The sequence below is a fragment of the Passer domesticus genome, chromosome 16 (genome assembly GCF_036417665.1).
Source record: "Passer domesticus isolate bPasDom1 chromosome 16, bPasDom1.hap1, whole genome shotgun sequence".
Lineage (NCBI taxonomy): Eukaryota > Metazoa > Chordata > Aves > Passeriformes > Passeridae > Passer > Passer domesticus.
The window spans coordinates 14847244-14861918 of NC_087489.1; the positions used below are offsets into that span (position 1 = coordinate 14847244).

At 55.1% G+C, this 14675-nt stretch overlaps 1 protein-coding gene across 1 annotated transcript in view; it reads left to right on the forward strand.

The window, feature by feature from the left end:
* The window catches only part of B4GALT5 (beta-1,4-galactosyltransferase 5), a 33294-nt gene extending 27977 nt beyond the window's left edge, over positions 1–5317 (forward strand). Inside the window, exons 8-9 of the mRNA XM_064391355.1 lie at positions 473–574; positions 2389–5317. Of these exons, the coding sequence (XP_064247425.1) occupies positions 473–574; positions 2389–2536 (250 nt within the window). The 3' untranslated portion in view covers positions 2537–5317. The remainder of the gene's footprint in view (positions 1–472; positions 575–2388) is intronic.
* Positions 5318–14675: the final 9358 nt, after the last annotated feature.

Here is a 14675-nt window from a genome sequence, read left to right on the forward strand (position 1 = left end):
GCACACTGGTGTCCCACACTGCTGCCTGGGGGCTGCTGGCTCTGGGCAGTGTCCCACACTGCTGCCTGGGGGCTGCTGGCTCTGTGCAGTGTCCCACACTGCTGCCTGGGGGCTGCTGGCTCTGTGCAGTGTCTGTGCTGCCTGGGGGCTGCTGGCTCCGTGCACACTGGTGTCCCACACTGCTGCCTGGGGGCTGCTGGCTCTGGGCAGTGTCCCACACTGCTGCCTGGGGGCTGCTGGCTCTGTGCACACTGGTGTCCCACACTGCTGGCTGCTCAGGGCTGTGTGATGTTCCCCAGCCCAGGGCAGCAGGAGGTTTGTGTGGCTGCTCTGTGGGTGGGAAGGGAAGGCTGAGCCATGGCCAGAGCCCCAGGAGGTCTGACTGCAGCTCTGGAAGCTCTGCCAGCACAGCAAACACAACGGGTGATTATCTTTTGTTTATTTTATTTTATTTCTCCCCTTTCTAATGCAGAGTACAGTATGCAGGCTACTCGGTGACTCGACCAGAAGGAGACACAGGGAAATACAAATCAATTCCCCACCATCATCGGGGAGAAGTGCAGTTCCTAGGAAGGCAAGTAAATTTTTTAAAGAATCCTAAAGCTTTTCACAGAGTCTGTACCACATAGGAGGTTCCCTGCAGCTGTTTGGGGGCAGTAAGAGCCTGAACTCTTGAAGGAAGCTAACTGCAGGGAGATGGAGGCAGAGCCAGGATTCCTCCATCCCCACCTTTCATCCCTGCATGGGGGGTCCTTGCTGTGTGGCTGCTCAGATGCTGTTCTGCCATCCAGAAGAGGGGATTGGCAGGCTCAGGGCTGTCCTTATCTCCAGAGCAATGTTCAGCAGTGGCCCCTGCTGGGTGTCAGAGAAGCTCTGATGCTTCTGGAAGAGCCTGAGCTCAGTGTGAAGGGGGCATGGCTCAGCCTGCAGGAGCACAGAGCAGGCCTGGCCTGCAGGGTGCTGCTAAAGCTTCAGGTGTCCCTGCAGCACTCACAAAGTCCAGCAGCAACACCCTCTCCTTTCTTGTTTCTGATTCTTGGCCCCAAGCTGGGGTGGGTGCACAGAGCCCTGAGCTGGGGGTTTGCTCTCTTGTGAGGCTGCAGACATCCATCAGGAGTGGCAGCTGTCCCCTGGACCCAAGGAGGACAAGTGCTGTGTGAGCATTTTTCTCAAGATAAATCTCCCCTGGAGCTCTCCAGGACGGCTCCAGCCCCTCAGTCCCAGAGCCAGGGCTGTTTCAGAGAGTACCCAGGCTGACTGCTTTTGCCTGATGACCACAGTGGAATTTGAGTCTTTTGAAAACTGTGCAACAGAAAACCAGAGAGATACATCTTTCACAAACAGCTTCAGGAATTAACACTTGTAGCTGAGGAGCTGCTGGACAAGCAGTGCAAGCTCTGGTCTGCACAGGGGCTGTAGGCTGCTGCTGCAGAGGTTTGAGCTGTCTGTTGGTCTTCTTGTGCAGAAGACTCATTTTTGGGGGGTTTCCAATTGGGTTTCCATCTTTAGCCCTACTTTTCATTTCTCTGTTGGACAGAACGCAGCCAGTCAGAGATGCTTCTCTTACTTTTGAAAAAGAGAAGTTGCTTTTGGTTTGAAAACCTATATTTAGTCAAACCAGTGAAGCATGGCAGGCTGATAATGCCATGGGACTGAGCTCTGGTTCCTGGTACTTCCCTCTTTGTTCTCACCCAGCACCTTCCCCTGCCTCATGGCACAGCCCTTGCCTGCTCCCTTCTCTGTCCCCAGGTCTTAGCCCAGCTCCCACTCGCCCTGGGGGCTCCAGCCCCCAGCACTGTGCTGAGGGAGTCACAGTCCTGCTGAGATATTTCTGCCAGTTTTCCCCTCACAGCCCTCCTCCTTCTATTTCCTCATGCTTGAGGCTGGTTTTGTGCACCAGCTGCAGTTTCCTTCCCCATACCTCCATTCTGCTGGTTTTACTTCCTCGCCCCCATCCCTCAGACTGAAGCCATTCAGTTCTGTTCTTGTTCATGTCTGGTTTCATAGAAGTGGTGAGGACCACATCACCCCTCAGCTGCATCTCTCCAGGAAGGTGGGCTTGGCAGGACCCCCAGGCTCAGCCCCCTCCTGGGAGTGGGACCTGCAGGCTTTGGGCAGGTGCCACAGGTCCTTTTGGCAGCTGAATGCTTGCTGGTGGCACAGTGAGCATTTTGCCCTTTATTTATTCCTTTTCTGGAATTTTCTGGTATTTACTCACACAGGGTATTTGAATGTGATGGTTGCCTTCATCAAGGACTCGGAAGTGTGTTGTTTTGTAGCTGCCCCTGGGCCTGGCTCTTTGAAAGGTGTTCTGGTGGCCCTGGGAGGAGGTTGCAGGTGCTGTGAGATCCGTGGAAGTGACTCTGGCCTCTGGTTCTCGTTGCACAGGTACGCCTTGCTGAGGAAGTCAAAAGAAAGGCAAGCCCTGGACGGCCTCAATAACTTGAACTACTTTCCAAACGTCACATATGACGCCTTGTATAAGAACATCACTGTTAACCTGACACCGGAGCTGGCTCTGGTGACCGAATATTAAGAGCAGAAATAACTTTGCTCTGCCCTCCACCAAGAAAGCACCACGCTAGACTTTCTTTTCCAAGGGTTATTGAGGACAAGCAACACTTTGTGTAATGAAGGATCACAGTATTTTGGAGAATGAGGCTGAAGGTGCACGCACAAATTGCCCTAGCTGTACCAATCCAGACCATACCTGGGCAGCGAGCTCAGCAGTCTCTTTATTTTTTCTGCCACTTTCTTTCTGGGTTTCAGGACAACAGTTCGACCTGCTGCTCTCGTCTCCACATTCCTCCTCTAGCAATCTCTGGCACTGGGACTCTCCTCAGATGTGCTTTCCCCTCCGGGAAGCGGCTCAGCTGAGGGACTCTGGCTTCTTGACAGTGAACATCCTGAGCAATTTGGTTGGCAACTGCCCTGGTGGGAGATCAGACGATTTCTGATGCCATTCTTCTATGTCTGTGCGGTTTTTTAAATGACCTGCTTGAAGTACATACAACAGAATCGCTTCTTAAAGAAGTGTAAGTGTAAATATGCTGTGTAAATCGCCCCTTTTTATTTTTCTCCTATGGTTCAAGTCCAAGTGAGAGGTTTACATACGGTCACTCATTTTAGTCCTGAGTTCTGAAAACACTTGTGTGAGCATCGCTGTACTTGTGCAAGGTGTTCCCTTTTAAGCCAGTGAGACTGCTCACATGATTCCAGCGGGGCATGTGCACAAATGTTTGTGGGCCAGAGCCCAGAACCTTCCAGGGCAGTGGGTGAGAAATACAGCCAGGTCACCACTCATTCCAGAAACCGCAGGGCTGGCTTGTTCCAGGGAGGGTGAGGAAATGGGAATATTTCTTACAAACCCTCCCTTTTCTGTCACTTTTGCAATGTGATGTGCAAATAAGTCCAAAGGCTGTGTGGAAGGCAGTCCTGTGGCTGTGGCTGTGCCCCACTGACAGCAGGGCCAAGGTCCCCGGGCTGGGATGGAGCCACTGCTCCCACGTGAGCCCTCCCTGCACAGCAGCACTTGCCCTCCCTCTGGAACGTGCTGGAACGGTTTGGGAGGTTGGTTTAGTTTGTATTTATCCTGTAAACCCAGGGGTGCTGTCAGAGGCCCCCCTCGGTACCTGGCAGCACTGGCATGGGCACAGCCGGTGGCACGGGGTCACAGCTCAGTGAGAGACACGAAGGACAGGGGAAGTATGAGGACTGGGAGCCAGAGCTTGGTCTGACGGCCCATCCAGCTATCCAGTGTCATCCCTCCTTTCTTCACAGCTGCCGTGGGCAGGCTGGCCTGCGGGCCCTGTCCCCACGGGCACAGTCCAGCCCTTGCACAGCACTGACACCACCACTCTCACTGGACCTCTCTGACCTAAAAGTAAATACATTGGGTGTTGGTTTTAGTTTGTATTTCCACACAACAAGGGCGGGTACTTGACCTCCGAAGGACTTTAACTCTTTTCATTGCATTGTTTGCCTTCAGTTCCTTGACTTCTCCTGGTTTACACTGTTTTCTCAGTTCCGTGGACGTATGATCCCCATACGCATCTGTGGTGGGTGTGACTGCCCAGGGCATTCCTAACCTGTATCCAGAAAACGTTAGTTTAGAAAACACAAGTTTTGTGTAGATCTTATCGGCCGGCATGAGAGGACAGCGAGCCTGCCCTTGAAAAGCGCTGATGAGTTTGTAACTAAGTTTTAAAGTCTCTGAACTTACACGTGCTTTAAACTGGCTTCCCGAGGGGATTCAGCCTGGTTATTTATAGGCAGAGGTGAGGATTTGCTTTTTCCGGCGCATACAGCAATAAAGACTTTTGCTTTGGAGTCTTGATCTGTAATTCACGTGGACCCTTTCCGGGTGTTGAACCCGCATTGCCCTGCCCCTCTTTTCTTTCATCTTGAGACCTTGCTAGGAACCTGTCTTTGTTTAATGGTGCTTCAAACAAGGAATGTATTTCAACCAGTCCAAGTTCACTACCCCGGAATCATGCATGTGTGTGTGAGTAAGTGTTGAACTACCTTAGTTGGGATCCCCAGCCTTCCATGTCCCTGCCACCCGGCGCCCCTGGTGTGGAACAAAAGCCGTTACCTCTGCTCAGAACTGCACTCTGCGGCTGGCACAGAAGGGTCCATCCCCAGCAGCATCCCATCCTTCCTTCTAACCACGTCGAGTTTTTTTTTTTCCCTTTTTAAAATGTGGATTATCTGAAAATGTGCACTGTTAATCTTATCAGCTATGTCAAATACTGTATAGTAAATGTAACTGTTAAAAACATACTGTCAAGCGCATGTGCTGTTATGGTGTAAAAATTCTTGTATTAAGGAGAACTTGTACATATTCTGGCAGCTGGAGTTCGACAAGGCCACTCGTTTGCCCCTTCCACGTCAGCACCCTCAGTCAGCCCTGCTGGAGGGCAGGTCCTGTGCGATGCTGATTTATTTTTTTTTTAATGAGCCATGTGGGTTTTATTTGCAAAACTATTTATTGACAGTCAATTCTTCGTAAAGCTCTGCTTCTCTAAGGGAGGTACTGTCTGAGCATCGGCCGCGCACTTCAGGCCCCTCACCATCAGAAGTGGCTTTAAACTCAAGCAGCTCTCCAACATCATGGCTTTTGAGCTTACTGTTATGTTTTTAAGAGGTGCCAGGGGGACGTTTTTGCACTGAAGATTAGTGTTTTACAACACACACACACTTCTCAGCAAAGCAATCCTTTGTGTCATTACATTTATTTACCCATGTGTTTGTACATTTTTGTATTTGTTAATTTATGAATGATTTTTTCAGTAAAAAATACATATCCAAGAACAGAGATTGCAGTGCTTTGCTTTTATTTTAAACAGGAGGCTGGGGTGTGCTTTTTTAGTAGGTCTGTAAGCCCAGAGGGGTAAGTGCCAGTGAGAGTTTGAGTCAGTAAGGGTGAGCCCTTGATGCTAAAAGCTGGTTAGAAATTTCTCATTAGGACTGGCCAGAAATAAATTGAGTGTGAGATGTGAACTTAAAAACCCAAACTCTTCCTGATGTGTTGGTGCCTAAGCCTTTTTTCCAAGCATCTGCTTCAGTGTAGTTCTGATGGAGGGGTTGGCTGCCTTGGGGTGTTAGGAAGGCACTTGGCTGAAGGTGGTGCAGGACTGGTGGTAATTGAATTTTTGAACAACAAACCCAGGCAGACAGACAAGCTTCCTTGCAGCAGCTTTAAAATATCTTTCTCCTGCTCTGCAGCATACAGGCACGCTAGAATAAATAGCTGGCGGCCCTGGGTTGCTCCAAGCCTTGCCTTTTTTTAGCTCTCCGTCTTCTGGGAAGCTTCCTCCCGCCCGCGGCGCTGGGCTGGAGCCCGGGGGTGCCAGGCTGCTGCCAGCCCCTGCCGCTGCCTGCCCGGGCTGCCCCAGCGCCCGCGGGGCTCTGCGGAGCCGGCAGCTCCTGCCCTGCCTGGGGAGCCCGTGGCGCTGCGGGGGTGCCCGGCTCCGGGGGTACCCTATTCCAGGGGTACCCAGCTCCGGGGATGCCCAGCTGCGGGGGTACCCTATTCCAGGGGTACCCTATTCCAGGGGTACCCAGCTCCGGGGGTTTCTCTGCCCCTGTGGCCCCACAGCGGCTGGGGGAGATGGGTGCCCCTGGACAAGGCTGGGATTGTGCCGATGCGGGAAGGGAAGGGCAGGGAAGCCCCAGCCCGAGTCCCAGGGGTGCATGGGACCCCTCGCTGGGTCAGGAGCGGGGAGCAGAGCCCCTTTGGGTGCGCTGTGCCTCGGGCAGGGCACGGCAGGGCACGGGCACCGCTGCCCCGGCAGGGCCGAGCCTCGGCCTCCCGGGGAGAGCGTTCCTGGGCGGGCTGAGAGCAGCTCAGCCTTCTGCGCTGCAGCATCCCCAGCTCTGCAGTGTGCAAAACCCCAGCCTGACAGAAAACCCACCGCCAAAGAGGGGCTTCTCCCTCTTCCCTGCTGTCCTCATGGCCAGTACCGACAGCAGCAGAAGGGGACAGCAGTACCTGGTGCCACCCGGGGGAGCAGGAGCACACGCTCCCCCGTGGGCAGCCTCGGCTGGCCCCTTGCCCCGCTGGCACCCCCGGGAAGGGCCACGCTGTCCGAGGCAGGCAGGCCAAGCTGCCCAGCCGGGGAGAGCGCGGACTCGGCTGGGAAATCCTCTCCGCCAGCACGGACAGCCTGAGGCCGCGGATGCCCGGGACCCCTGTGCAGCCCCCGCACGGCTGGGGCCGCGGCTGCCCTGCCCGGCAGCTCTGTGCCCGCAGACCCACGGCCACGGTGGCACAGGCTCGGTGCCCGCTGTGTCTGGGCAGGCCCGCAGCGCCGGGGCCGCAGCGTGCCCTTTGCACGGGACGGGCTGCAGAGCCGGCAGCCAGGCTGAGCCCGGGCAGCCAGGCTGAGCCCCGGGCAGCCAGGCTGAGCCCCGGGCAGCCAGGCTGAGCCCCGGGCAGCCAGGCTGAGCCCGGGCAGCCAGGAACCCCCGGCAGCCAGGCTGAGCCCGGGCAGCCAGGCTGAGCCCCGGCAGCCAGGCTGAGCCCGGGCAGCCAGGCTGAGCCCCGGCAGCCAGGCTGAGCCCCGGGCAGCCAGGAACCCCCGGCAGCCAGGAACCCCCGGCAGCCAGGCTGAGCCCCGGGCAGCCAGGAACCCCCGGCAGCCAGGCTGAGCCCGGGCAGCCAGGCTGAGCCCCGGGCAGCCAGGCTGAGCCCCGGCAGCCAGGCTGAGCCCCGGCAGCCAGGCTGAGCCCCGGGCAGCCAGGCTGAGCCCCGGGCAGCCAGGCTGAGCCCCGGGCAGCCAGGCTGAGCCCCGGCAGCCAGGCTGAGCCCCGGCAGCCAGGCTGAGCCCCGGCAGCCAGGAACCCCCGGCAGCCAGGCTGAGCCCCGGGCAGCCAGGCTGAGCCCCGGGCAGCCAGGCTGAGCCCCGGCAGCCAGGCTGAGCCCCGAGCCCAGCACCTCACAAAGCACAGCCATGCAGGATTGAGAGCCGCCGCTGCGGCTGGAAACCTTTCCCGGGTGAGCGAGCGGAGGGGCCTGGAGACGGCCAGGGCTGGGGCTCCCGGGGGACGCGGTGACACGGATGTTCACGGAGCTCGCTGCCCTGGGGCCGGGCTTTGGGGCCGGGCCGGGCTTTGGGGCCGGGCTTTGGGGCCGGGCCGGGCTGGGCCGGGCTTTGGGGCCGGGCCGGGCCGGGCCGGGCTTTGGGGCCGGGTTTTGGGGCCGGGCCGGGCTTTGGGGCCGGGCTTTGGGGCCGGGCTTTGGGGCCGGGCTTTGGGGCCGGGCTTTGGGGCCGGCCGGGCACACAGCGCTCCCACAGCGATCTCTGGCGGTGCCGGGAGGAGCGGCCCCGGCCCCGGCCCGGCTGCGGGGCTGCCACGCGTGTCCGTGCCCGTGCCCGTGTCCCTGACTCCCCGTGTCCTGTGTCCCTGTGTCCCTGTATCCCCGTGGTGTCCCACCTGCGGGGCTGCCACGCCGTGTCCCCACCGACACACGGCACCCCCGGCCCTCTCCTGGAGAACACGGAATTTCTCCTTGCTTTGGGTCCAGTTCTTCCCGGAGGGGAGGAACCCCAGTTTCTCAGGGATACCGAGTGCAGAGGGAAAGCGAAGCCCCCCGTGCCCAGGGGAAGCAGCTGGGGGCTTTTCCTTGGCCCTGAGGGCAGCCCTGTGACACGAGCTCAGTCCCCTGGCTGAGCTGGCCCTGCTCTCACAGCTGTCACCTTCTGCCAAGAAACCATTGTAACTGGTTTCCAGCTGTTTAATTCTCCTGCCCAGTAAAGAGCCCCCTTCTCACTGCCCCTTCACACAGCCGGTCTGGGTCTGCTGCGAGTTTTCTTGCTCCCTGACCAAACCAGGCAGAGTTCTGAGCTGCAGAGAGCTCAGATCTGTCCTGAGATTGTGTTTTATGTTTGTGCTACTTTAACCTTCTGTTTAGTCCTTTTCTCTGTTATTATTTGTCAACCTTTTTCTTCTTTTAAACAATGTCAAAGCTTTGTTTTAAAGGAAAAAAGGTAGGTTTGTTGGTTTGGGGTTTTTTGGGTTTTTTTTTTTTTGGTTTTTTTTTTCGTTTGTTTGGTTTTGGGTTTTGTGGTTTTTTTTTTTTTTTTAAGCTTGAACAATTTTGAGCTCCCCTATTTTCCTTCCCTGCCTGTGGCCCAAAAGCCAGGTATTGGACTGCACAGAAGGAGGTTGGGATGTCAGCTGGGACAAGCTGGGAAGGCATTTGGAAAAGCAGACAGGTGTTTCTGCATATCCCACCACTCTATCTTTAGAGGTTTTTTCCACAGTGGGAAGTTTGTTGGGAGTTATGTGTCTCAGAAAACCAACGTGTCTTGAAGGCTTAAGTCACTCATCCCTGCTCCCAAACCCCGTGCAAGGCAGTGGCAGCAGCTGCTCCCCTGGGAGCATCTCCCGTGTCCCACCAGCTGTGGTTTGGGATGTGGTGAATTTTCAGACTTGATGCTGCAGACCTTTCAAGCTCTCCCTCCTCCTGAGACTCTGCAGTCCATGTTTGTCTCCCACATCCACGAGCAAGGTCTGCCTGTGGTTTGTGCTGTTGGATTCCCTCTGCCCTCGTGGATCTGCCATGTGGGAGCTGGACCATGTGAATGAGTTCTTTGGGTTTTTCATGTTCTTATTTGGTAAACTTGGGTTCCTGTTCTGGGAAACTCATCCCAGTGCTCCACACGGTCTGTGGATATAAATCTGCTCTGAACTCATGCTTCTTGCCAACATTTTTCAAACCAGATACTGAACAAGAGAGGGTTTTAGTTAACATAAACCAGAGGCAATTTATGATGACAAAGTATTGCAAAATGTGTGAGAGAAGAGACGAGCTGCTGAAATGTTTGGCTAAAGTGGAGTGAAGGAGTGGAATGTTTTTCTTTGTTGGTGGCGTCCCCGGGGCCGCTGGGCAGGGTGAGGAGGCTGCACATCCCCAGCTCCCTCTGCCAGCGCCGGGGTGCTCTGGGGAGCACGGAGCCCGCACTGCCCAGCAGCCCCTGCCTCTGCAGCTCGGCTGCTGCTCTGTTGCGGGGTTTGGGGTTCTGCTCTCTTTTCCTGCGTGCACCCAGCGCTGCAGAGCCCGCTGTGGCTGCGGCTGGGAGCGCTCACTGAGCGCTGCTGTCCTGGCTGCTCCCCCCGGCCCGGGGCAATGCTTCCTCCTGCCGGGGCTGGAGGGACTGCGCTTGGAGAAGGACTTGATGGAGCCCGGGCTCTGCTGGGGGGCTCGGCTCTCAGATGTCACGGGGTTTGACATCAGCGTGGTCGAACACACACAGATCTCTTAAACGTTCTCTGCTTTTTTAAAGTGGAGCAGCTGCGGGTTAGCGGGGAAGCCGCCCTGCTGCGGGTGGGAATTAGCCTTTTCCCTCTGCTCCCTTGTGCCCCGAGCTGGCTCCCGGGCAGAGCCCAGCGTGGCAATAGGTGGCACTGCTGGCACGGGCTGGAGCCGAGCGTGCCCGCCGCGGGTGCCAGCGCAGCGCCCGTGCCGGGGCGAGCCGCTGCCAGCCGGCTGCAGAGGCACTCCGTGTCCGCACCTGGTCCTGGCTTCACGCGGGGACAAGGAAGCGGCTCTGGACAGCTCCATCTGAAAAGGCAGAGCAGCAGAGCAGCGGGGAGACAGCCTCGGTACCTGCTGCTCGGGCTGGGCTCCCGCTGCACCGGCCTTGCCCGGGGCAGAGCCACGGACCAGCTGGGACTGCACCGAGCCAGCGATCCGGGAAACGAGGGAGAGCACGGCTGCCGGCAGGGCTGTTAGCAAGGAAACATTGAACCCTTTGCAATATCTGCACTCTGCTTGTCCAGCCTCGTAACATCCCTGTTGGCTGGGGAGAACTGCTGCTGGGAGCTGAGTCTGCATGGCACTGGCTCTCCAGCGCTTCATTCTCGGAGCTTGGCCTCAGCAAATGCTTCTCCCCAGGGCTGCAGAGGGGATGAACACACACTCCCATCACAAGGCAGACTTTCTCGCTTGTTTGCAGCCCTGAGGTTTGCTGGGTGTGATCTAGAGAGAGATAAGAGCTGCTTTATTCTCTCTGATGCATGACCAAGTCAGCTCGTTTCCAACATGAATGATTAAAGACCCACGTGCATTTGTAATGACCATATTCTAATTAAAAAGCAACCCCTCTTCGAAAATTTGGGCAGCTATAGTGACATTGTGCTAACCAAAAAATAATTAATTATTTATATGGAGTTCTCTGGTCTTTAAATTACTTGGGTTTAATGTACTGCAAAGGCACTTGTATCAATAACAGGGCTATTTTGCTTCCACTTAATCATCACAATTTTATTTATTTATTTATTACCAAGAACAAAAATACCCAAGCTGGTCCATTTGATACTTTGCTGCACCATTGCTGGCTGCTTTTCCTCCCAGTCTTGCATTGCAGTGGCTGTGGGTTTGCTGTTGAGAGGCTCTGCCACAGCCCTTTGAAGGCCTTGGAGCCTCGTGTGAACCAGGATGGTTCCATCACCCCGTGCCTTTGTCACCACGGTGGTGCTGTCCCTGACCCCTGTGCTCACTCCAGTGCTCACCTCTGAGCAGCTCCGGGTCCTTTCGGGTGTTTATTTTTAGGGTAACATAGGCTTTGTGTTTTTCTGGCTTCTCCTGTTTCTCCAGAGTTTCCTTCAGCCGTGGCAGCAGTTCAAGGTGAGCTGGAAGGGGTGACTGAAGCAGAGGACACGCTGCAAAGCTGGTGTGTGGCTGTAGCTGGATGGTGCAGCGGTTCTGGCCTGGGGCTCCTCTTCTGCCTCTTCTTGTTACCAACAACTCTTCTGTTTCTCTTTTTTTCAATAATCAATTTTTAATTTTTTAAAAAATATTTGCCATTCAAAGCAGTTGGGATTCCAGCTGCCCTGCTGCTTAGCAGGCTCCCCACTGAGGCTGGCTGGCATGCTGGTGTTACTGCGCTTTAATTCCAGAACAGACAGGACTGTCCAGCAGAAGCAGCTTTGGAAACGAGGAACTGATGGGCTGCAGGAAGTTGCTGTTGCATTGCTGCCATTTCTAAGAGGGGGGTCAATAGATTAATAACAGGATTTGCTGGTTAAAGGTAAAGGAGATCACTGAGAAGACGTGGAGCAGAGACCCCTTGAGTGCTGCTGCTGAGACTGAGCTCCCAGGCTGGCGTGGCCAGGCTGAGAACTGCTGAGTGTGTGACACGAGGTGGGCCCAGGGGACACTGCAAACCTCAGGTACCTTCTGAAACACCAGCCTAACTCTGGGCACTGCAGCCAAGATGACTCCACTGCTCCAGGGGTGTGCAGTGGCAATCACAGAGCAATCACAGCATGGCAGGAAGGGAGGTGGAGGTGCACCCTAATCCATCCTCCTGTACCAAGCCAGGATCAATACGTCTAGACCATCCTGACAGGTGCTTAAGGATCTTTTTCTTGAAAGCCCTAATGGTGTCTCCACTCCCTATTCTCCTTGGGCACACTACCCCAGGACTTTACCCTTTTTTCCCAACAGTCATCCTCATTCTCCCATCCTACCATATTTTGTCCAATTCCCAGCAGACAAGGAACACAAACCATGGCTCTCTTCTACAGAGGACTTTTATGAACAGAAAAGTGTTACCCCATCTCTGCTCTGCCTTCTGTCTCCATGAGTTGACCATCTTCCTCCACCTGCGCTCAGAGGCTGTGCTCCACGTCTCTGGTCACTCCTTTTGCTGCCCTCTGGGCTCTCGCCAGCTGGGGCCTGACTCCCTTGGTGAGCAGTGCCCAAACTTGGCTGCAGGAGTCCAGCCGAGGCGGTGGTAGCAGGGCATGTGTCTCACACACAGCTTTTCTGTTTATGAATTCCAGCATGATAGCTGCAAAAAAAAAAAGCAAACAATGTCCTGGTAGCCCTTGAGATTTGGACATGGTGGAGATGAGGACCATATAAGTACATAGATGGATGCGTGGATGAAATGCAGACTTGCACCAGCCAGGCAAAGGAGTGGGGCAGCGTGGCTGCGGTGTGAGCCCGGAGTGGCCTGAGCTGAGGGAGCAGGGTCATCCCACCCCCAAGGCACACAGCAGCCCCGGGGCTGCCCCTGGCACACAGCAGCTGGGTTTGCCATGCCGGGGCTCCCTGGAGCTGAGAGGGGCTGGCCCTCCCTGCCGCTGGAGCTGGGTTTTGGTGCTGCATCCACAGGCAGTCATCAAAGCCACTCTCGCTCGTTTCCACTCCCGGAGGGAAAGGCTCTCTGTGAGAAGATGAGTTGCACATTTCCCCCCTCCCCTTCAGCCCAAGCTGTGCGTGATGCAAAGTTGGGCTCTGCAGAGGATGGCAGGGAGGCGTCGAGGAGCCCGCGGTGGTGGCTGGAATTCCTGTTGCCATAACAACCCAGTGCAGCCCTTAAAAATAGAGCCGGTTTTACCCCAGAGCCCCGCTCGGTCCTTCCTTCTGTAGCTCAGAGCAGGCGGGCTTTGCTCCCTCCTTGCTGCCCCCCCTGGAACCCCAAAGGTCGGAAATGGGGGCACCCCGCAGCAGTGTGGGGTGTGTGGGCTCAGGAGACCCTCTGACACGACCTGGGGGCTCTGCTCCATTCACAGCTTTGGTGTGTGGGGCCCAAATTCTGCTCTGGCCCGGTGAACATCCTCGGGGAGGCTGGATGAAAGGAGACGTCCCCTGGAGGAGGAAAAACATTTAACTGCTGGAGCAGCTGTGCTGTGGGGTGGGAGGGTACCGGGTGCAGCCGGGCACAGGGCAGCTCTCCTGGCAGGGATGGCCCAAAGCCAGCCAGGGATGTCCTAAGCCAGCCCAGGGATGTCCTAATCCAGCCCAGGGATGTCCCAAATCCATCCCAGGGATGTCCTAATCCAGCACAGAGATGGTCCCAGATCCAGCCCAGCGAGGTCGCAAATCCAGCCCAGGGATGTCCTAAATCCCCCAGGGATGGTCCCGAATCCAGCCCAGGAATGGTCCCAGATCCAGCCCAGGAATGTCCCAAATCCAGCCCAGGAATGGTCCCAGTTCCAGCTCAGGGATGTCCTAATCCAGCCCAGGAATGGTGCCAAATCCAGCCCAGGAATGGTCCCAGTTCCAGCCCAGGGATGTCCTAATCCAGCCCAGGGATGTCCCAAATCCAGCCCAGGGATGTCCCAAATCCAGCCCAGGAATGGTCCCAAATCCAGCCCAGGAATGGTCCCAGTTTCAGCCCAAGTCCCTTAGCCTGAGAGAAAGGTCATCACATGGAAAATTTACCGTGTGCCTTTGGTATCTCTAGTGTATGATTTCACTGCAAAACCATCTGTTATGTTTATGTTTATTGCCCAGCAAATTGTGTAGATGCTTTTAGAAGTTCTTGTTTATCTATTTAATTAAAAATTGGGTTTTATACCATGGATCAGGAGGAGCCCTAAACTGCAGGAATTATTTATTGGTGCAATACAGTAGGAGATCTCCCAGAATCCTGGCTCTACTCTGTTGGTTTCATTATGGTGGTGTAGCCGAAGTAATTTAATTCTCTTAGTTTGTAAGAAGGATACTTGGATTGCAAGACAAAGCTGCTGTTTGGTATGAAATGCTAAAATTAAGGTTTCCCATAAAATCCTAATTCCTCTCCCTTGTTAATCTACAGAGAAGTGCAACCTGCAAATGTCAGATGAAACCCTTATTCTTTACCATCTCCAATAACATCTTATCCCTCTTAATATTGTGTAATTTTCTCCTGCTTGAGTCACGGAAAGTAGCTAAAGTTCCTGAAATGGTCTTTCATTCCTTCTAGAGACCAAAAAAATGGTGGAAAATTCCAACCTGAGCGTTTTTGGCTTTGGCAGAGGTACAGGTAACTGAATACAGATCACCCTGGGCAGGTCAGGCAGGAGCCCCCAGAGCAGCAATAGGAGCAGCTCTTCTGACTCCTTTATCCCCTCAGAGGTGTTTTCCTTCTGTTGACCTCTTCTGAACCAGATGTGAAAGACATTAGGCCATAAATCTTGGGGTTTGAGAAGGAAAGACACCACTTTGGGATATCACAGCCCAAAAAAGGCATCGGGGTTCAATATCTAGTGAGCATTGAGTAAAACAGCAAGGACTTGCTTTCCATCACCTGGCTGTCATCTCCCACCTCTTTCTTGAGAATTGTTACTTTTTAACCCAGGCAATGCATTGACCAGGGCCTTGGGGGATGAATTGGTAGAAGAAGTTGCAGTCCAGCCCGCCCTTGTTTGTATCAGTTTTGTACCTTGGGACCTTG